At 47.5% G+C, this 22,774-nt stretch overlaps 4 protein-coding genes across 4 annotated transcripts; 3 read left to right on the top strand and 1 right to left on the bottom strand.

The window, feature by feature from the left end:
* Positions 1-5,814: 5,814 nt before the first annotated feature.
* F5891DRAFT_1239303 (uncharacterized protein) lies at positions 5,815-7,801 on the top strand (the record flags this gene model as incomplete). Its single annotated transcript, XM_041369697.1, has 2 exons — positions 5,815-6,330; positions 6,392-7,801. The coding sequence occupies exons 1-2, from the start codon at positions 6,112-6,114 to the stop codon at positions 7,799-7,801; spliced, it is 1,629 nt and encodes a 542-aa protein (XP_041223955.1). The 5' UTR covers positions 5,815-6,111.
* A 2,763-nt stretch (positions 7,802-10,564) lies between these two features.
* On the top strand, positions 10,565-14,016 carry F5891DRAFT_483750 (Piwi domain-containing protein). Its single transcript, XM_041372000.1, has 6 exons — positions 10,565-11,453; positions 11,507-11,973; positions 12,022-13,079; positions 13,129-13,236; positions 13,292-13,503; positions 13,559-14,016. Exons 1-6 carry the CDS (start codon positions 10,840-10,842, stop codon positions 13,953-13,955), a joined length of 2,856 nt encoding a protein of 951 aa, XP_041223954.1. The 5' UTR covers positions 10,565-10,839; the 3' UTR covers positions 13,956-14,016.
* A 9-nt stretch (positions 14,017-14,025) lies between these two features.
* Positions 14,026-15,449, top strand: F5891DRAFT_1239297 (S-adenosyl-L-methionine-dependent methyltransferase; the record flags this gene model as incomplete). Its single annotated transcript, XM_041369696.1, has 5 exons — positions 14,026-14,454; positions 14,522-14,710; positions 14,777-14,862; positions 14,961-15,123; positions 15,172-15,449. Exons 1-5 carry the CDS (start codon positions 14,301-14,303, stop codon positions 15,447-15,449), a joined length of 870 nt encoding a protein of 289 aa, XP_041223953.1. The 5' UTR covers positions 14,026-14,300.
* Positions 15,450-20,793: 5,344 nt separating this feature from the next.
* Positions 20,794-22,182, bottom strand: F5891DRAFT_1044339 (uncharacterized protein). The gene is made up of 7 exons (XM_041362182.1): positions 21,904-22,182; positions 21,686-21,850; positions 21,597-21,636; positions 21,514-21,543; positions 21,251-21,465; positions 21,003-21,199; positions 20,794-20,951 (listed from the first exon to the last, which is right to left on the bottom strand). Exons 1-7 carry the CDS (start codon positions 21,935-21,937, stop codon positions 20,808-20,810), a joined length of 825 nt encoding a protein of 274 aa, XP_041223952.1. The 5' UTR covers positions 21,938-22,182; the 3' UTR covers positions 20,794-20,807.
* Between the last annotated feature and the right edge of the window lie 592 nt (positions 22,183-22,774).

The following is a 22,774-nucleotide window of genomic DNA, read 5'->3' as shown; positions in this document are numbered from 1 at the left end:
GTATTACACTACCAGGACCCAGTACCGTTTCAGTGGGAGTACTTCCGACTTCTGCTCCTCTCATCCCCGAACCTCCACAGCCATTCCCGCAGTCGAACGACAATGTTCTCCCTGTCCCTGCTGAAGTTCCGGTAGAAACGGTACCATCTCCTGAGCCACGACGTTCGACACGTCAACGCATTGACGCGCGACCAGCAGTCCCGAAAACTGTTGCCATCCCAACAAAACATGTCCCAGTACAGCGGCGTTGGACTTATGTACCGGTCACTGTTGAGGAGGAGGTTGTTGAAGAAGAAAATCTTAGTATTAGTGCTACCCCCGATGTCACCATTGAGCACTCCGCGAAGCATGTATCCTTGGCGGACAGCAACAAGATTGATGGACGGAAGCTTCCCCCCAAAACGATAGCTGCCGCTCGCTTGTCAATGGATTCGGGTCATTGGGAAAGCGCAATGAATGAAGAGTTAGCTTCGTTGGGAGAAAAAGGAGTGGGTGTCTTAACACCACTCCCATCAGGGAGAAAAGCAGTCGGCTCACGGTGGGTGTACTCGCACAAGTATGACGAAAATGGCCAGATTGCCCGCCACAAGGCCCGCCTTGTTGCGCAGGGTTTCACACAGATCGAAGGACTAGATTACACCGACACCTTTGCTCCTGTTGCAAAATACGACACCGTACGTGCACTACTCTCCATGGTCGCTAAGTTTGATCTTGAACTTGATCAAATGGACGTGAAGACCGCCTTTCTCAATGGCGAGCTTGACGAAGAAATCTACATGCGTCAACCTCCAGGCTTCGAAGACCCTGAGCATCCAGATTGGGTCTGGAAACTCCTCAAGGCCATCTACGGACTCAAGCAAGCCGGTCGTCAATGGAACAAGACACTCGATGATTTCCTGCGAAAAGAAGGTTTTAATTTTGTTCGTAGCGAAGCAGACTATAGTCTGTATGTTTTACGAAAAGATGACAAGACCATCTGGCTCCTTGTTTACGTCGATGACATGTTGCTCGCATCGAACTGTCGGGATTTCCTTAACGGTTTCAAATCGGAGATGAGCAAACGTTTTGAAATGAAGGACCTTGGTGAAGCGCGTCATTTCTTAGGAATGCACATTACACGAGATCGCTCTAAGAAGCACCTTACCGTCAACCAATCCTCCTTTCTCGAACAGATTCTCAGTGAAACTCGGATGTCAGATTGTCGACCAGTATCTACCCCCATGGTTCCAGGGATCTCCTTGACGAAGTCATCTGCACCCCTCACTCAAGCCGAAATCCAACAATTTGCGCACATGCCATACGCGCGTGTCGTTGGGGAACTCAACTTCGCCATGCGCGTTAGTCGTCCCGATATTGCATATGCAGTATCGGCGCTGTCAAAATATCTGAGTAACCCTGGCATAGACCACTACCGCCAGCTTCACCATCTCCTTCGTTACCTTCGTGGATCCACACATCATTCCCTAACGTTTGGTTTGTCCAACCAAGGACTCATCGGTTATTCGGATTCTGACTTCGCGTCTGATAAAGACGACAGTCGCTCAATTGGGGGCTATGTCTACTTTCTTTTCGGTTCCCCCATCAGTTGGCGTTCCCAAAAGCAATCCGTCGTTGCGACTTCGTCTACTGAAGCTGAATACATCTCACTCTCTAACGCGGCCCGCGAACAGATCCATCTCAGCCAGCTGCTATGCGATTTTGGTCTTGACCTCTCGCTGATCACCCCCACCACGTTATATGGTGATAACAATGGAAGTCGCGCACTAACGAAAAACCCTCAATTCCACGACCGGGCCAAGCACATTCGCGTCCGCTATCACTTCGTTCGAGATCTGGTCAGCGACGGCACCATCATCATTCCCTATGTACCCACACATGATATGATTGCCGACATCTTCACGAAATCCCTACCACGAAAACTTTTCCGCAACCATCGACACTCGCTTGCTCTTCGTTCATCGTCAAACGAAGACCCAGTTGAATGAGCACGCCCGCGTCTCTAGCGTTTTGCGTTCGAGTGGGAGTATCAAGATATGACCCTTACACGTACTTAGCCTTTTCATTTTACATACACAAACACTCCTCCTACCATGCGTCATACACGTTTCCTATTGACTCTCCGTCCCAATCAAACGTATTAATTCCTCCTCTCGTCGAACAATCTCCCTCAGTCTTTTTGAACCAAGACTGAGTTCTGTTCTCGCCCTTAGTTTCTCTAGTCCGAGTCTCTTCACCTTTGATATACAGATGCCACAACAATTGTCCATTCCCATACCATGTACGAAATTAAGCCTGACGAATGCAGTGAGTGACCAGCCTCGGGTAGCGCACACTCCAAACAGACTCACATCTGTGGCAGTATAGCACGGCAGTCATCAGTGAACCAATAAGTTAACAAGGAACCACACCCACTCCTACAGGGCACCACGGTTAATTGGAGGGGAATGGCAGTGATGTATGCAGAAGACTTACTTTATCTGACAGCAAGATGGTCGGAACACTCCCTGGATGCCATTGGTCAGAAGAAGCAAAGACAACGAATCTACTGAGACATACCCAACATGTACATCCTAATTATGAGAGATAGACAATTAGCACGACAACGATTGTGTAGCTTTCCGAACATACGTAGCAGATAAAATTCCAAGGTAGCGCACCTAAAACACTTCCAAGTCAGCACAACATGGCAACCGTGACAAATAAGGTACATACGCCAAGATACAGGACTGTCATTAGTGACCAGTGTTGCCTCTGGAATCAAATGAATTGTCATGTGTGTTTATTTAACACCAGACATCACTCACCCAAATCAGTTCCACCTATAAAGCTATTCTCAGTAAAACGGCTACTCCGGTCGTAGGCATCGACATACCTCTTGCCCAAGTGTAAGTGCTAAAAGTACTTGTAAGAAATCTGCGGTCCTTGGATATCATCATGCTCACCCCAATCATATGTTATTCCCATGAAGGCGGCAACTGCGAGACCGCAGTCGAGGCTAGAGTGAGACATTGGCAGCATCAAATGCGACTGCTCTCTACGAACCTATAAAATAGCTAAAGTTACGAGTTGCATTGATGGTCGGCCACCAAGCGGGATCATCTGAGACTATAGTCATATCGGTGGAAGATTGGTGTGGGTGAGAGGCGAACTTAGTGGACGTATGACAATGACTTTCGTGCTAGATATGCCACAATCGTGTGTTTGGAATACCGAAATGAGATCCGCTCCTGCATGGATTACCCCGAAGTAGTAAGTATTTTCAAATGAAGAAATATGAATTCAATCCGGGCGCTCAGCGTAGATGTTGGTTGTCAAGCAGTTGCGAGGGCGGAATACTTGAACGCTGCAAGAGATCGAAGAACTTTAACATACATGCGCACCTTCTTGCTCTCTGCCTCAAATATCGGACTTTTGTCTCATGAGGATGCCAAAAATGATGAGTGCAGAATCTTTGATTTGCAACGTGATGTGAGTGCAGTGATGACAGGCTTCAGTTTGCACAGCCAGAAACAAACTAATTGAGCGCTGTATGTATCCGTTTGCACAGCCTGATACATCCTGATTGAGCATTCATGATTGAAGATACAATGCTACCTCTAGATTAAGACAGCGCTGAGAGGATACGGAAAAGAAGTCTCGGACGCACTGTTATGACTGCATGAAGCCTAATCTATTACTCTTCAAGCTGTACTAGCTGATGTCGTAGAACCTGTTCGACGAGCCTCAATCCCAGAGTACTTGATTGTACAATAACTCACCTCGGCCACGCCGCTGCCAAGGCGCGGCCCTCTACGCTAAACTAGAAATCCAATGCACAACTTTGTCTAACAACAGCCTCGATGCGATGTGATCTTCCCAATGACTTTCGATGGGCATCAGCAGTCTCTGCTTCGCAGGCCTGAATGTGACAGCACCTCCGGGGCCGTTCAATAAGGTTGGAGTGTAAAACAAAGAAAGTCCGAACGAAGCAGACAGAAAACTCACCTGTACAGCCCCTTCAAACACACCTTCCGATGCCCCTGCTCCTCCGTTTCCTAAGCACGTGCCACCACCTCATCTTCTAGCCTTCACCTCGGTCGTTGTCTATTTATAGTATAAGAATGTCATTGAACGATAAGGACAGAACTGATACAGGGTGCACCGCGCTCAATTTGCATCAAATTCAAGATTCGTATTTGATGTGCGGAGAATATAAAACCATCCAAACGGGAATGAGAGGGCATAGGGAGGAAAAAGTGGCCCTTGCGCCACAGAAAGTTGGCAAGCCAGTATAGAAGTCAGAAATGAAGTAACTACCACAAAGTCATGATCAACTCACCTCCGGGCTGCAAATGCACAACCCTCAATGTTTACCATTTAATCCCATGCACTGCTTTCCTCATTTCACCTAAATCTTCACTCCGGGGATTGATCGCCACATGTACAGTTGTGCCCGCCACTTAGAGGAGTACCACTTTTGAACGGCATCCTAGGAAGATCCATGGATTGCACTATATCGGAATTATGATAGTGCATATTTTCATCAGAGTGGCACTGATAACTCACCACATTGTACACTCTCATTCCTGTAATACTATTGATGGTAATCGCCGATGTGGCAAATGCCAAAAGATCGTGAGCAGGACTTTTAGTTCGCGCTGTTGAATGCACAGCTGGGTTGTGAATGAATATTAGCTTCCAAGCTAGCACAAAATAGCGACCGCGACAAATAAGCTATATGCACCGATATACAGAATCGTCATTGCAGACCAGCGTTATCTCTGGAATCAAGTGCATCTTCATGTATGTTCCTATGACACTCGCCCAGATCAGTTCCACTTACCAAGCCATTCTCAGCAAGATGACTGCTCCGGTCATAGCATTGAAATACCTCTTGTCCAAACGTAAGTATTGAAGATACTTGTAAGATATCGACGGTCTTTCAATGTTATCGTGCTCGCCTCAATCATACGTCGCTACAACAAAATGGGCAACTGTGAAACCACAGCCAACTTAGCTAAGATTAGATTGAGTCAGCTTCAACATCCGACTGCTCTCCACGAACCTGAAAAATAGCGGTCCAAGCGATATGCATTGATGATCGACCGCCAAGTTGAAACATTTGAGACTCTGGTTATAGTGGTAGGTGGATGAGAGGCGACCTTGGTGGACGTATGGTAACGATGGCATTCGTGCTCATTGCTAGTTATACCATCACCCGGTGTTTGGGTCACGGAAACGGGATTGAAGGAGGTCAAGTCGATTGATAGGATGCGTGGATGCTCAGGCTCACGTTTTTCCAAACCCGGCTATGTTATTATGTAACCGCTAGGAACTTTGTCTCCTCCGTGTTCAACTTGTTCACTCGGATCAGTCTTGTTACCGGTATTACACTCCTTTGAGTCTTGCACCCCACACTCATAGGAACCCCTTCATCTTACAGTTCTCACCTGTATTCCTTCGCTACAATTATAAGGTCTGGACGAAATTCAGAGCAGTCCCCGGCTTGTTCAGCTCTTTGCGGTGAGTGCGTGCCTGGTTTGACATGTTTACTTTCTTAGATTCTTTATTAGTATCAAATGTGGGCTCAACGTTCAATGTTCCTCACCCATGGGCCAATAAAGAAATCAAACGAACTATATTTTTGACGCCCGTTCCTTAATAATGGCTGTCCCAGTTATCTCTTTTGTGCTCTTGTTACTAATCAGCTGCCAGTGGTTGTAACTGAAGTCTTATTACGAGCCATGTTCTCTTCATGTGAGCTATCCCGATGGTCTGAACCTTGACCATCTGTCAGTACATTGAATCCCTGCTTAGACCTCCATAAACCCCTTTGGCTGGCACTGGGCCGCCAATGCCGAGGACAATCAACAGGTACTGGCGCTGCATCTGGCCAGCAGTTGCCGTTTTAGCGACAGTGGTGGACCACAGCTGAAGTGTCAGCGGAACAATGTCTGATGTTTCATACTGTTCACAAGGGAGCTGCCGATCGAGTCAGTGATGCCATGACCTCCATAAGTGGACACACTCACCCAGAAAAAAACACCGGAAGAACTGTGTATTAGTAGCTTCAGGTGGGATTGGCCATATAAAAGAGGTATTGTGCTTGAGCACCAACAGCAACTTTCAATCATGCATCGTGTTTTTGAATTCGACGATATCATTTATGCCGTGTTACAACACGTCAAGTCCTCTGCGACGGACTTGGTGAACGTGGCGATGACATGTTCCAGGCTGGCGGATTCCGCCCTCAATATCCTCTGGTTTGAACAGTCAAGTCTGGCACCCCTCATCATGTGTCTACCGCAAGACACCTGGGAGGTCACGGAGAACGGGGTGGATCATACTGTTGTAAGTGAAGTATAATATTCGAATCTTGACAGGACAATGCTCACCGTGCTTCAATTTGCAGCATTTTTCCAGAGAGCCAACTCTCATTGAGTGGGAGCGCCTCAGAATGAACGCATCAAGAGTGCGCCGGCTTGTTAGCACTCATGGCTTCACTGACGTGCTGAAGCCACGTCGCGGTGAACCGTCGTTTATCCCGGACCCAGATGTCAGTGATCATGTCCTGCAGAGGCTTTTTGCTTGGTCTCGTCCCACCACACTCTTCCCAAACCTTTGCGAATTGCATTTCGAGGCCGTGTTTGGTCTTCTGGAACATAGCTCAAAATTCTGGTTGCTTCGACAATTCATTTCGCCTGGATTGCAAGCGCTCCGGTTTGATGTAACTGGTATCCCAACGCATGAAGTAGAGCAATTGCTTGCTGCTCTTCCCGCAGGAGCGCATGGTCTGCGCCAGCTGACAGTATCGGCAGACGATGGTACTACGGCTTTGACAGTCCCCCCGAGTCTTGGAAAGCTGCCAAAGTTAATTGGACTAGCCATTTTCGGAATTGATGTGTCCTTGACGAGGCAGACGATAGCCAATATCCAGCAAGCACGGTCTCTTCAAAGCCTCAAGCTTAAGTTGTGCGGAACCTCCTGCGATGCGGGCGGTATACCCCTTGAATTGCCTAGTCTCAAAACCCTCTATCTCTCTGGTGGCTCCTTGCCACAGTGCACGCACTTCCTTCGGCAAGTCACCACCCGACAACTATCACACATCAATATCAGGTACTGCGGATCTGCTAGCCCGGCCGAAATGACCGCGTTCATAGAATCCTTGTCCACTTCGTGCCAAAATTTTGGGTATTTGGAACGGGTCTATGTGGTCGATGAATCAGAACATCCTGATTATCTGCTCGTCATCCCACTCTCCTCCGAAATCTTCCGACCCTTGTTCAAGTTCAACAGGCTGTCGTCTGTTAAATTCATCGGCGTTGGAAATTTCAACCTTGACGATGGGTTCCTCAATGATGTCCCAGTTGCCTGGCCGAGTATTCGGGAATTGAAGTTCACCTCCTGGAAGAGACGTGCCTTTTATAGCGTCACCTTCACCGCCATGATGTCACTGGCGTTAAGGTGCAGATCGCTGCAGACCCTACATCTGACTGTTGATGCTACCCAATCTACGACAATCCCTCGAGCCGACGAGACCGAGGAGCTTTGGCCTACGCAAACCACCCTTCGTAACCTCCATCTCGGGTACTCCGAGGTGTCGGAGGTTGCGCGCGTACCACATTTCCTAGCTGAGGCATTTCCAACTCTTTTGAATTTCAAATGGTATGCCTGTCACTTTGGGGATTCCGATGTCGATATTGCTATGGAATCAGCACTGTATGACGCATCGCAACAACTACGGGCGCTTCGGAACTCGACTGACGACGACGATTCGGATGAGCGATGGGAGAACGATTCAGACGATAGTTGGGCGTGGTGAGGAATGCGCAACGCAATCCATGTTATATTTATACTAGAACGATATAGCTGTTGTATACGTCTGCCATGCCTGTATTCACGGTGATGGTGTATGCCTGAAAGCAGCAACTCTTCAAAAAAAGTAAATTACGCTGTGGTTCGCGGGTTATTACATCTCATAACTACCGTTCATTCATTATAAGTCGTATCATTTCACTGAGCTTGTGTTAAGCGTGTACTCAAGATCTTTCGTTTGCGCTAGAAGTCCTGTCTGTAAAGTCGCAATGCCGTCATGGAGAGCGCGATGCGAGCTTAGTGCACGATGCACAATATATGCTTTCAAGCAAGACAGCCGGATCAAGCAGAAGCGCGGCTCCTTGGTTCTAAATCAAACGACTAGGAGCTTAGGCCTGGGATAACTCGGAGTCTGTTTTGGTCATTACGACCAAACCACGTCTCCGAACGTCCCACTGGTGAGAGTGAGAACCACACTCCAATAAAGGTATATCCACCACGACGGTCTGCAGAGGGAATCCATAAATCACGAAAGTGGAGCATGTGAGAGGACATATATTTTTGCAGATAGAATTAGGTCTAAATCAATCAAATGATAGTAAGTAAATGATATCGATAAAGGACGTGTAAGTGAGAGAGGTTTGGTGTGTTGAGTCGGCTGAACTCCGGCTAATGACACTCAAAGTTATTAACTGAAGGGGTGATGAAGCTGATGGCGTGATGGAAGAAGTCTCCGGCGCTCACTTTCTGAACGAAGGATTTTGCCTTTAGTACCGCTGAGCCTGGAAAAGGGCCGGCAGTGATGCACGATGTGGAGCGGTCGGGTACTACTTCAAGGGCGAGTGACCGAATCCATGTCAGAGCCTGTTGGAAGCGGATCAGATATGGAAGAAGCGACTTCAATGTTTGGTGCCCTAGTCGTTGAGGAAGACTGGAGGAACCTGGATGTGCGAACAATACCTGCATTAAATTTGCAGCAAGTCGACAACTCGTCAAAGGCGGTACAACCAGGTGAGAACCAGGAGCGAGCTGATAAAATTAGTCGAGACGGTGGTATCTCCAAATGAGAAAATGCTATGAGGCCGTCCTATCGTTCAGACCAGGATCCGTGGAAGCTTGGCCGAATAGTAGACAGCCTGAGGATATGGTATCTTGAATACATGTCACGTTGACGAGAGTCGCGTGGGCCAGTCCTAATGCACTTCTTGTCCAAGGCTACCTCCGAATCATTGTTAGTTACTCAGGTGAAGACAGAGTACGACGGTACTACTAGTAGAGGAGTTGCTAGGGATTAAATTAAGATTCATCCAATCCGGAAACACCCGGGCTTCGGTACTTTACTTCCAACTACTGGATCAATCGATCACCAGTCACCCTCAATGTGCTAGTACCTCACAATGCTGACATTGGTTACGCTCCAACATGCGGTGGTGGAAAGAAGGATTCTGCGTCTTCAAGCCAACCTGTTGCAGAACGAGTGAAAGAAGCTGCACCTATCACTGGGTGCACAACATCATTTACCTGGCTATGGCCTCACATCGCCTGGCATGGCGTGATCACTGATGTCTTACTAGTACATAGAAGAAGATATGGTCTGTGCTCGAAGTCTCAACTATTGCAGATCGTATGCCGTGTATACAAGAGAAGTCTTCCGGGATCTTTGAATGATCAGACCACGTTATCTGACAATGGCAACGATTACTGGTGAGTCCAGGGGCCTATCTCCTTATTTGATGCTTATGATTATCAGAATCACACAAGCCGTGGCTCACGAGACTGCTTGCAGGAATCTGAAATCGCTGGTGAGCAAGTTGTCAACTTTAACCGCATAGAGTATCACTCATGGGAGGCACAGTTCGGAAGAGCACAATCACTAGCGATCAATGAGTGTCTGGTTTGGAGTCGAGGAAGCTGGGCAGTCGTACGTTCATGCCGTTTTTTAAAGCTGTGTTCCATCCGGTGATCGCTTCACAGCAATGACCTTCCTGTGTTGCCGAAGCGTTCAGGTATGCGGCCGCACTCCTCACCAGTCGTGCAGCTTCTGCTTCTTTCTACGATCCTAATATACTTTGTCTTCTCTCTCAATTTGGCGAGCTTCGCATCCCGCATCCTCTTCCTCGGCAGCTCTTTGATGTTCAACCACACGGTGGTGAATTTCATTACCCGTAAGGAGCCGATCACAGAACATGAATCACAAAATCACAATAGACTGCATACCAACCAGTGAACTCTTGTAGTGTGTTTCGCGATCGTAAGCGCTGCGAAGTGCATGCTCCTTGGCTGATTCGGGTTCTGTCTTTAGTAGGTCATGCTTTCGTAACTCGTTTACGTGTTGGTGTAATAGGCATCGAGATGAATGCGGAGAGACTGCGGGTGGATCGTACTGGGAACGAACCTGTTGCAGGGCCTGAACTGTTTTCTGATGGTGTCTTGACAAATGGATCATGTGAGTTGTGTTCCTCGAGCTTCAGGTATCGTTGAATACTTGTGAACACCTTTACAGGACTAGTCTGTCTCCAAGCTGGGAACCATTATTTCCTTTGTGGGTTTTTTCCAGCTCATTAATCACGATGAGATGCAGCTTTCGGGAGCAGTTTCAATCTTGCTACAATGACTTCTACTCGATTTCCCCGTCAAGTCGGCCTCTCGGTGAGTTTCGTAGATCGTATTGCCTCATCTGATCCTCAACTAAGGCTAGTATGGGTGGCATCCTGTGCAGAAGTTTTGCATCGTATCATTTAGGAATTTCTATCTGGTCAGACGGCTCACTCCGGACTACGTATCGTTAACGTTGGTCCCATATTATTAGTTCAAGCTCTCAGGCCCAGCCAGGAACTGCCACGTCAGCTGTTCTAGTGAGCTGTGGAATGAGTGCGGACCTGGGACGACGCATTTAGGACGAGTTACGACTCATGACTCGTACAGCAACTGCGGAAGCGCCGCGTACCCACGGTCAGTTTGCAACTATAAGAACCTGCCCTTTCACAATTCACTTATCTTCCCATACAATCACGAACACATCATAAACTTTTCTCAACAGTAATCATGAGCAACCCTTCACGCGGCAGAGGTGGTCCCAGAGGCAGCTACCCTGGTGGCCCTCGAGGGGGTGCTGGTGGGTTCAGTGGTGGAAGAGGCTCTAGTACGAGGGGCGGATATGGCGGTGGTTCCAGAGGGGGAGTACCAGGAGATTTGATCTTCCGGGGCCCTGCATCTGTAGACCAACGTCTCGCTACCTTGGATGAACTAGTCTCTTCCTTCAATAAACTTACCTTCAACCCTGAGCGCCCTCACCGGCCTGGCTTTGGTACCCTTGGCCGTCAAATCACACTGCGTGCCAATTTCTTTCCTATTAAGCTTCCCAAAGGACCCATTTACGACTATCATGTCGAGATTACGCCGTCCACAGACATTAAGCGCATTCGTGCACGCCTTTTCAAGCTCCTGGAACAAAGTAATCAACAAGGCTGGGAACAGTTTGTACCGTTCATCGCTCATGACAGCAGTCAGAGGCTTGTGTCGGCCAAGAAGTTGCCTCAACCCCTTGACGTGCAAGTTCAGTATTATGAGGAAGGAGAAGCTGGTCCCAATGCTAGATCCAAGACGTATACTTTCGCAATCATCCACACGGCCGACTTGGACATCGCACAGCTCACTAAGTAAGTTATGGAGAGTTGTTTCATTCGTTTTCGCGTTAATTCATGGTGTGTAGGTATCTTAGTGGCGATATCAAGTCACGGGACTACGACGTTCAGCCAGTGGTAGCTGCTGTGAACCTCGTGCTTCAAACGCATGCAGCGCGCACTGGTGTTCGTGTGGGAAAGAATCGCTACTTCTTCCCTTCCCAAGAGCGGTTTGAGCTCGCGCTTGGCATAGAGGGCGTGAAAGGCTTTTTCACGTCTGCCAGACCTACATATAACGAACTCATGGTAAACGTCGGTGTCTGTATGACTGCCTTCTACAAACCAGGCAATCTTGCAGACGCTATGATGGCGTTCCAGCGATCTTCCGATGGTGCTATGCCGCAGCGGTTTACCCAGAAGCTTAAGGTGACCACTAGACACCTAGGGTACGCGCAAAAGAAGCCGATCAAGAAGATCATGCCAACGAGTCCCAGACGGACTTTTTTCCACTGCGAAGAATACGGCAAGATATCTGTTGAGGAGTATTTCAGGAAAAGTTCGTTTTTCTTATCACATTCTTCATTCACTTGCTAATTTCCAGCAGAGTACCCCCATATCACGCTGAGGCATGCAGACGACCTTCCAGTCGTTGACATCTCAGGTCCGAATTCGAAATTCTCCATATACGTACCAGCCGAACTATGCGAAATCGAGCCCGGACAACCATTCAGAGGGCGTCTCAATGAGAAAGAAACTTCGAACATGATTCGGTTCGCCTGCAATCCGCCAAAAGTCAATGCAGATGCCATCATCGAAAACGGTCTCCCCACTCTTGGGTTTACTCCCGGGACGCTGGGAAGTCCTCTGAGCGGCTTCGGTATTACGGTGGACAACAATATGGCGGTCGTTCCTGGACGTGAACTTCCACCGCCTCGCCTCACTTACGAAGCAGGGGGAAGACCGCTTAACGTCAGCAACGGCAGTTGGAACATTCTTGACGTCAAGTTCCATAACGGCGGGGCCATCAAGAGCTGGTGGGTGATGGTCGTTAGAGAGAAAGACGGACGAAGTGTGTTCAGCGGGGCCGACGACCCGGTTCTGACTGGTATTTGGAGAGGCTTTGGCGAGAAATGCCGCAATAGCGGAATTTCACTGGGATCACAACCTGTCAAGCTTGCCCAATCGCTCGTCTCTCGCACCGAAGACCCTGGCAGGCAGCAAGCGCTAGGCTCGATTCGTCAGAAGATCGAGCAAAACATTTCCGAGAAAGGAAAACCGTCCTTTATACTCGTCCTCCTCTCTCGCCGGGACAACTTCATTTATCCGGGCATCAAACGGATTTGTGACGTCGAATTGGGCGTCCACACCATACATATGCTTACGGATAAGGTGGTGGGGAAAGATCCCAATAAACAAGATCAATACTTCTCAAACATCGCTCTCAAGTTGAACACGAAACTCGGAGGTATCAATCATGTGTTGGATTCGGACAGCTTGAAATGGTTGACGAAGGCCAAGACGATGGTTGTTGGCATGGACGTTACGCACCCCGGCCCTGGCAGTATTGAAGGCACACCATCAATTGCCGCTGTTGTTGCCAGCGTTGATAGTTATTTCGTCCAATTTCCGGCAAGTCTCAGGTGTCAGGAGACCAAGAAAGAGGTGGGCTATGTTTCAATGTTATCGCTCTGATTCTCATCCTTCTTTGCAGATGATTACGGATTTGGCTGATATGATGATAGACCGACTCAGATTGTACGCGGAGAAGAACCAAAGCCTACCAGATCGTGTCTTTATTTACAGGGACGGTGTTTCCGAAGTGAGATAGGTTCTCCTTGCGATCTTGAATTCGCTTGCTAATATCAAACGGACAGGGTCAATTCAATACCGTGTTGGAGGAAGAACTTCCTAAGATCCGAGAAGCATTCAAGAGAGTCCCGCAGAGGAGGCCGTATCGTCCGTTGTTGACGATCATCATTTGTGGAAAGCGACACCATGCCAAGTTCTGGCCGACCGACTCCCAGTTTGCGGACCGGAACGGTAACACTCGTCCAGGAACTGTTGTTGATAGAGGCGTCACTGCAGTGTACGGCCCTTTCATTCGACTACAAGTCGATTGTTCTTACATTTGATTACCCTAGGTTTGACTTCGATTTTTACCTTCAACCTCATGTTGGCTTGCAAGGTCATGTGAAGGCGACACACTACACTGTGGTGTATGACGAGAATCGCCTTGGCGCAGATGAACTGCAGCAGGGCACGCACACTGCAAGTTACCTGTACGCCCGTGCTACCAAAGCTGTAAGTCTCGTCCCGGCCGCGTACTATGCCGATTTGGCATGCGAGAGAGGGAGATGTTACTTGAACGACTTCTTGAGTACCGATGATAAGATGTCAAGCTCTGTCGTATCAGGGAAAGGAAGGGGGAAGGGAAAGGTAGACAAGGAGGAAGAGAAGATACGGGTGTTTAAAGAGGCAAAGAAAGCATGGGGAGAGGGTGTGCACCCCGACTTGCGGGAGAGTATGTTTTATATCTGACCTAGTACTAAAGCTGTGACTGCGACTTGTACTAGTATTTTTGACTTCTTTTCGTATTCGTCATGTGACCCCTAGCTATTGAACGTTTACCTAAATCATTGATACTACAACAACAACGTATATTTCTAAAACCCAACGAGGTTTCCCGTCCTCAGACCTCAATAGTCGTTCCTGAGAACTTGAAGTTTCATCTCAAGGGGGTATCCGATACGTACATAAGTACTTCCGACAGTACCGACGACCATATCTACACATCAATGCCAATTAGACGCTCTTTGGGGTATTTATATTCCCCGTGCATCCTCATGATTAGTCGTGTTATCGTCGACTACGTGGACACTCACGATGACAACTTTCGCCAAATCCTCCTTTGACAGCACCATCTACGCGACTTTCAGGCCGATCTACCCTAGGTCCTTGTTTAACTTCATATTCCGGTACCACGAGCGCAATGAGGGTGCAAGATGGGATAGAGCAGTGGACCTTGGTTGTGGAACGGGTTAGTTCTAGCTAAACTCTATTTGTGATTTTGGAGGGCTTGAACTCTTGACCTATCGGGATTCTAGGTCAAGCAACTATCGAACTCACACCCTTCAAGCACGTCACTGGTGTCGACCCAAGTTGTAAGATGATCGAAGTTGCTCAGGGTACCCTCCAGAAAACGCCAGAGTGTACTGGTCAATATGAGTACATACAGGCGAGCGCAGAGAGTCTAACATTCTTGGAGGATAGCAGTGTGGATCTAGTCATTTCCGGTGCGTGCCATGCTAGAAGGGCAAGGAGAAACTACTAATTGTTTCATGCTATCTGCGTGATTGTAGCCGAGGCATGCCATTGGTTCGATTGGAACAAAACATGGCCTGAGCTCGCAAGAGTGCTGAGGAAGAATGGGAGTGTTACATTCTGGGTACGTGTTCCCATCTCCGAGCTACTACTTGTCCAGTCAATCTTGCTTGATTTAGAGTTACTCCCAGTTCCGCTTCGCCCACTATCCGTCACTCACAGAGAATTAAGGCTTATATCGAAGGCACTGACCTACTGAACAGCGTTGGTCCATACTGGGAGCAACCCGGCCGTTTGATTTTAGATAACCACTTGATTGAAGTGCCAGATGGCAATGAAGTTGTACCTGGTGCGTTCAGTGAATCCGAGAGGGTCTTCTTCACAGGTGTGTCTTTCACCTGTCGTTACGTGACACTACTCTAATGCATTCCAGGCGACTACTACCCATCCCTCCCTTCCCCACGCTCGGTGATCATGCGCAAGAAGATGACGTGGGATGACCTGCTATCTTACCTTAATACGTGGAGCTCGTTGCACACATTCCGTCAGCACAACCCCACGGATGGGGAAAATCCGCGTGGAGATGTTGCAATGCGGTTCTGGAAAGATCTTAAGGAAGGTGCCGAGCGGGAGGATGGGAGACCCGTGGAAGGACATGATGAAGTAGACATTGAATGGCCGCTGGCAATGATAATGGTTAAGAGGTTGTAATAATCCTACCGGTAGGTATTCTTTCGTTGGCGACTTGCAGATCATCTGACTAGACCATCTAGGCAACTGGCAATACTATGATTCAGAAGGCTAGCGAGGCCGTTACGTCTCCAAAGTCAGTTTATCAAATGCAGTATGCAAAGAACCCACAGGCTTGGACTTATCACGACGCCATTACTGCAAAGTCTCGTCGGAGTAGTTCCCTTGGCTGCAGTGAGACCCTCGGGCCTCGGCGACGAACCAACTGTATCATAATCAACATGGTAACCATGTCAGCATGTTCAAATTTTTGTGGTGTAATTTCGTCATCTGTGATCCAGACTTACACATGCTCTATCCGAGGTGGTCCGGTTTTCTTGGCTACTGAATCTTTTTCATTCATGTCGTAGAATTCAGCCGAACATTGACACTGGAGGAAAGGGCGGCATACCTACATGTGCCTATATTGAGTAGCCTTGACTGAGCGGTTATGCTCCCGGGCCTGTACCGGCGAGGCCTGCGGGGAGAGTGGAAACGATGGACTTTCGATGCTCACCTTCAGTAACGAAGTAACGAAATTGCCATCTGTTCTTATATATCTTGCGGTCTTCATCCGCTTGTGCGTTCGTCTCCTCTGATTCGAGTGAAAGCTTCTGAATTTTCTTCATGCAAATTTTCTTGTTCTTATTTTGTGCATTTAAAGTAGGGGCGGGTATCATCCATCGATCTCATTTCGGTGATCCAAGCACTGAATGGTGACATATCTAGCCAGATCTATGTATCCTTGAAATCGAAACCAAATAAATAAACTATCACAAAAGTGAAATGAAATCCCCCTGTTCCTTCAGAGCACTAGACAACCGTTAACTTCACCGGGCATCACACACTACTGCCAGTCGATATATGCACACGCTCTTGGAAAGCGATCGAGGTCATACCAGTTGCTGCGTCGGAGTCGGCCACGAGCTTAGCATGATATTCTCGAAGACTAAGAATCAGGCGTGGTCCGAGCACAAACATCTGCACGACCGAGAAAATATGAAGGAACCCAACATAAAGCTGAGCGTCCACGGAATCTTCCTATAGAAACGATAGATTGTGATAGCATGCAGAGATAAGTGAAAAATTGACATACTGCCAAGGGTATATCAGAGAAATCAATGATGAGCTGCAAGCAAGAAACAGCAACAAAACTAGCATGTCCTATCCTTCAGCAAAAAAGGGAAGCACGTTCAGAATACGAGCTCACCTCGCAAAATAAAGCACATGAGTTTTCATCAAAACCGTGATACAGTCCTCGATGATTCTTCCCGCCGAATGTTGTCGCAATTCACGGAAACGTTTTACAGCAATCCAGACTGCGAGAGACAGTGTGAGGACCTCCCATATAGTGGTGAGTATCCAATTAACAGAATCCAGGAGTGAATCTTCCGCATAGCGAATCAAGCACTGATTAGTGCCGGAGAGAACGAGTATCTCTGTTATTCATTAATGAGTTCCAAGCACATTTATTTTCATTCGCAATCAAGCGTACCCGTTGAAGCATGAAGAGTTATCGCCAGGGTGACCACTCCAGTGAAAATGTTCATAGCCAGGAAGGTGACAATGAGAAATATCAAGATCTTTCTGGATCGTTGATACATGACATGTAACCGAGTCATGATGATGACTTGGAACATGTTTCAGTCCAGTCAACATCACTGAGGTCTCGCAAGTGCCAATCTCACCCCACAGCATTGCAAATACAAAAACACTCATCCAATTCCGTACAGTGTACACGATAAAGCCTGACGAGTCCAGTCAGCGACTAGCCTCGGGTAGAACACACTCCAAACAGACTTACACCTGCGATCGCATAGGGTGGCAGTCATTAGTGAACGAAGAAGTTAGTAAAGAACCACACCTACTCCTACAGGACACTATGGTTAATTATGGGGGAATAGGCATCTGTGCAGAAGACTCACTGTATCTGTCAGCGAGAAGGACTGGATACTACCTGTATGCCGTTGATCAGAAGAAATGAACACAGCGAAGGTACTAAGGAGACATACCCAGCATAATCATTCTAATGATGTAGAGATAAATGATTAGCACAACACCAATCGTTTAACTTTACGAACATACCCAGCAAATAAGATTCCAAGATAGCGCACCTAAGATACTTTCAAGTCAGTGCAAGATGGCAACCACAACAAACAACTTGAAGCTACGCACACTGAGATACATAATTGTCATTATGGACCAGCGTTGCCTCTGTAATTAAGTCAATTTTCATGTATGTTCCTCTGACATGACACTCTACTCACCCATACCAATTCAACCTATAAAACCATTCTTAGCGAGATGGCTGCTACGGTCATAGTATTGACATACCTCTTGTCCGATTGTAAGTGCTGGAAATACTTGTGAGATATCAGTAGTCTTTGAATGTTATCAAGTTCACCCCAATCATACGTCACTACAATGAAGGCAGCAACTGCGAAATCGCAGCCAAGGTTAGATTGAGACATCAGCTTCGACATCTGACTGCTCCACGAACATGCAAAATAGCTAAAAAGACGATATGCCTTGATGGTCGGCCACCAAGTGGGATCATTTGAGACTATGGTCATATTGGTAGAGAATGGGTGTGTGGGTGGGAGGTGAACTTTTAGACGTATAGTAATGGGCCTGATGGCATATGTACCACCTTCCAATACTTGAACGCCGTAATTGGTAACATATACAAGGTAAATTGTGTTGGCATGCCAAGGCCAGACCAACAATAAATCGTCAAAATAGGGGGAGATCTGCACAACGCAAACAGATAACTCACGTTCTACCCGTGTGCAAGCACATATATGAATGTCTACTAGTATCCCTGCTCCTCATCCTCAGGCAATCTGTCGCTTCATGAGCACCTTCTCGCTCCCCCCCCCCTCGGTTTTCGGGATCCCATATCATAAGCTTGCCAACAATGATGAGCGCAGAACCTTTGATCTGCATCGTGGAGTTGGTGCGGTACTGACGGGGCATCAGTTTCAAGTTGCACAGCCAAAGATAGCTTAGTTGAGAATACAGTGAAGATACAATGAAATCCCTAGATCCAAACAGTACTTGCTGAGAGAGGACCTGGAGAAAAGAAGACTCAGGCGCACTGCATGAAGCCTGACGTGTTCTTCTTCAATGAATTGTATGCCATAGCTTATTTCGTGAAAGTTGATCGGCAGCGCCCGGGACTGTTATGTAAGTCGCGAGTCACTCTATCATACAACTATCATATACATATGTTCAGCTCGTACTACTACTACGCACGAGTACCCAATGCCTTGATTCTCCGTTCCTTTCCATGGTGTGATTCGTACTTGGTGCTAGCACCCATGGTTTTGCTCTCCTTACTTCTTCCTGACCTCTACCGTTACTTATCAAATATGATGTTCAAACAAGGTATTATGGAAGGCTCGTAACGACGTACGAGAGGTATGACTCGCTTACCGTACACAGATCGTAACGCTGTACGCACCAGCCAATGATTAAATCTTACTCTATCGACCAATCCCACCATATCACCCAATGACACTCACCAATTTATCATTCTGGTACACCGCTGGGCAGTGACGAGTCCATCCACCTATCCGTACGCAGTCTCTGCATTCTTAGACTCACTCCCCGTCTCATCCAAAGTCTTTCCGCGTGCTCTCTATTCCCAGATCTTGATCGTTAATTGGAGTTTTGAGACATTCAAGTAACATCCAACTTTGGCTTATGTTATGTCAGATACTTCGACGGTGTTCACGAAAAGCGTGAAGCAACAGATAAAGAGCTCGGTTCCAATTGATATCAATTGCATGATGGAATCATCGTGGTACTTTTTGCATCGGTTTTCTGGATTACGCGTTAAAGGTGTGCAGGTGGTTGTATGACACAGATGAGTTATTAAACAACCTTGTTAAAATATACTTTTCTGATGGCGTGTCAACAGAATGTTACCGCCTTCGGTGCCCGGCCATTTTGAGACTCCCTGGATATAGACACTGACGCTGAGGCTCATCGATAATCTCACCATTAAGGCTTATGTTAACAAATCGGCTTGTACAGTTTGCAGAACGAGTTGGGTATTGCATCTTCGTGGGATACTCATCACGGAATCTCGACTGGTGAGGTGGCGACAAGCATCAGGTTTCACGAATCACCAGGGATATTCTAATACCACGATGCGAATCAAAGATTCCACGCTCACCATTTTGGGCGCCTTTGATTGATGGTCTGATGAAGAGAGAAAGAGGGTTTTAATGAAGCGACAGATGGCCTAAGGACGAGGAACAAAGAAGCCGAATGTTGAGATATGTGCTCACACCCAGGTATGACGTGAATTATCCTATCTGCTTTGTGTGGATCTTGCATATTTTTGACTGCCGACTTTCCTGGTCTGGTATTGACATGCCGACACAATGTGCCTATGTTGAGTGGCCATGGAGGAGCTGTTATACTTCCGGGCCTGTACCAGCGAGGCAGGGAGAGCGGAGACGATGGGCTTTTCGATGGTCACATTCGGTCTCTAGTTTGTGGCTGGACATCGATTCGTGTTGTGCTACTAGAGAGCGAGCAGGTGCACATCAGGCGACCGTTTCCTGGATGGGAGGTCAGAAGAAGGCAAAGCATTCAAGGGCGTATGTTGGCAGTCCAGACTCGAGAGAGGTTAGTTATACCATTCTGCTATTTCATTTATTTCCGTTCCTATCTACACACGTCTCTGCCCTACAAAAGCTGACATGATGCATGAAGTGTGGTGCGTTTGGCATCGGATTTTATCAGTCGCGCAGGCCCCTGCTCTATCGGTGCACCCTTGTGACATTTCTATAGCTCTCTACCCCAATGTCCGAGGCAGAGAGCAAGGAGGTGCGCAATGCGCACGAATCGGATAATATATGCTGTTACATTCTCAGAATCGAGTCCCAAGTCTGAATGTGGCCATCAACTGTGAGATGAGCGTCAGAACAAAGAGTTGTGCTTCCTACGGTCCTAGCGTGGGCGTCTAAGTTTCTTTTCTTTCTTTTCTATGCAGGGATGGACCCGACTGCGGAAATGGATCACGATACAACTCACTGAGTTTGTACTTTCCATCAGAATCTACGCTTATATCTTCTTCATGATCTGATGGTGTGATGCCGCGGTCGAGACAAACACAGCGAGAAGGTGCGCACGAGGCGATAGATGTTTTGGATCACCCGCTACTTTGTATGTTCGTAGATAGCCAGTCTAGCGGAATCTAACTTTGGCTGCAGTTAATGCATAATTGGGTGAGCAAGTTAGCATTTCCGAGTGAATCGTATACCTTCGAGGAGATTGAGCTAGACTTGAGACTCTTCGACTAAAAGCATGTTACAATTTCCGCTGAGATTAGGGATCCTCGACGACTATTCCAAATTCTATAGTAGTAGACCCCGAGTCAATCGGTCGCGAGATGGTTTCATCATCTGCGAGCATGCGCAAGAAGAATGTAACGACCACACTTAAGTTCGCGACTATTAAAGATATAGATGCCTAACACGGGTGTCAATGAGCCTGCCTGAACATTGAGTGCTGATATTGTACCTCGAACATGGCAGACACTGCCTCCTTTAATTCTCCCACAGTAAAAACGAAATATGCATGAGTGAGACTGACAGCTGTGGTGATTGCTGATGTGGAGAAGAGGCAAATCACCCGGACTCTTTGCGCCGTCGTCAATGTGGCTCTGTAAATGATAAGAAATGGTGCCAATATAAGGACAATGTCCCCTAAAACGTCGGCTGAAATCAGGTCAGAAAAACGATAGTTTGTATTAAATCATGCCAACGTACTGACGATCTGTGCTATCGCGACATCTCTGCCGAGGGGGCACTGCGGACGTGGTAGTTGTTTCCAACTGGGATTCAATTCGCAGGTCCACCACACTTGTGCAAAAAGTATACCCCATATAACGCCAAAGAGTATTGCAACGCAGATGAGTATCCTCCTCTGTGTCCCCCAGTATGCCAGACGCACGACTGTAAACAGAATGGATAACCGGGAACACCTATGCACGTATGTCAGCTGTGACCTTGACATGCTCACAGCCACTGACCAAACAACTCCATAAAAGCATTGTGATAACCTTGATATAAGCAGTGTTAGTGTCTCTCGAGCATGGTACGCCAGAAAACGCACGTGTAGTAGAGTGCCACCTTTGCCCATCGAGGGTGAAACACTGTGCGTCTTTCAGGATGGTGTACCATCATCACACGCAGCAGACGCACCGTAGCCTCTAAGGTACAAAGCACTGCAAATCATGAGGGTAATATTGAATAGCATGGCGCAGGCTGCCCATGCGTCATCGATCCACAGAAGACCTCGCCGTGCGCGACAGTACAAGCGGAAGGACGTGACGAAAGACGCCACAATGGGCAGGACATAGTTTACGACTTCAAGAATGCGTCAACCACAACGAAGTTATCGAAGTTGACAGGCTTCTCACCTTGCGTCTGAACAACAGTTGGACCTGGCGACATCGAGTCGGAGGAAAATTTGCCTCTCTCATCCTCTCTAATGCTGAAGTTACCCCCTGTCGATCACATCTTGTCTGACACATGTAGATCACATGACTCTTTGTTGACATTTGCAGAATGTTGAAAAAATTCTTGAGATAAAAAGTGCGAAGACCGGAGTCATTAAGTTTTTGGGAATGCCGCTGGTTGGCTGCTGGAGTCGTTGCAGTAATATTGAGACATAGGGGACTCTGCAGGTGATCATGATATAAATAAAAGAATTCAACGTCGGACAATATGAAGATATAAATGATTAATCAATTGACCACGGCGGGGTAACTCTTGTTTCTGTACCGATCTGTTCTTGTTTTGACCCTTGGATGGTCGCTTTTGAGTGCAGCGTTCCGTTGCAAACCTTAAAGTTGACTGTAAAAAATTATTATAAGCTCGAGTTGGTCCAAACTTCAAAGCTTCAGGCACCACAGCCTAGCACCTGCCCATATTAGACATGATCGGAATGGTATCATTTTGAACTTGAACTTCATCTGGAAATACCATATGGATCCGCCAAGCTGCTGCGGTCTAGACTCTAGAGTTATACTATTAGAGGAGTGTGAGGAAGCGGTGAACTTGGGGTGGCGATTCCGTACCTGCTTAGAAATGTGTAGTTTGGTGTTCTGTGGACGAGGCAAGGAAACGAAGGAAACATGCAAAACCATGATCACTGAACGTTGAACGATGGAACATTTATCTCTGCTCTATTTTGGCTTACACCTTGATGTGTATCAACCAAGGTATCTCATATCACTGCAACGCTTCCGATGCCTACGTGCGGAGCGTATGCGGACCGTCGTGAAAAGA

The sequence above is a fragment of the Suillus fuscotomentosus genome (assembly GCF_016647785.1).
Source record: "Suillus fuscotomentosus strain FC203 chromosome Unknown F5891scaffold_40, whole genome shotgun sequence".
In the NCBI taxonomy this organism is placed as follows: domain Eukaryota; kingdom Fungi; phylum Basidiomycota; class Agaricomycetes; order Boletales; family Suillaceae; genus Suillus; species Suillus fuscotomentosus.
Note: the sequence above shows the minus strand (reverse complement) of the source record. Positions and strands in the feature narration are given on the sequence as shown.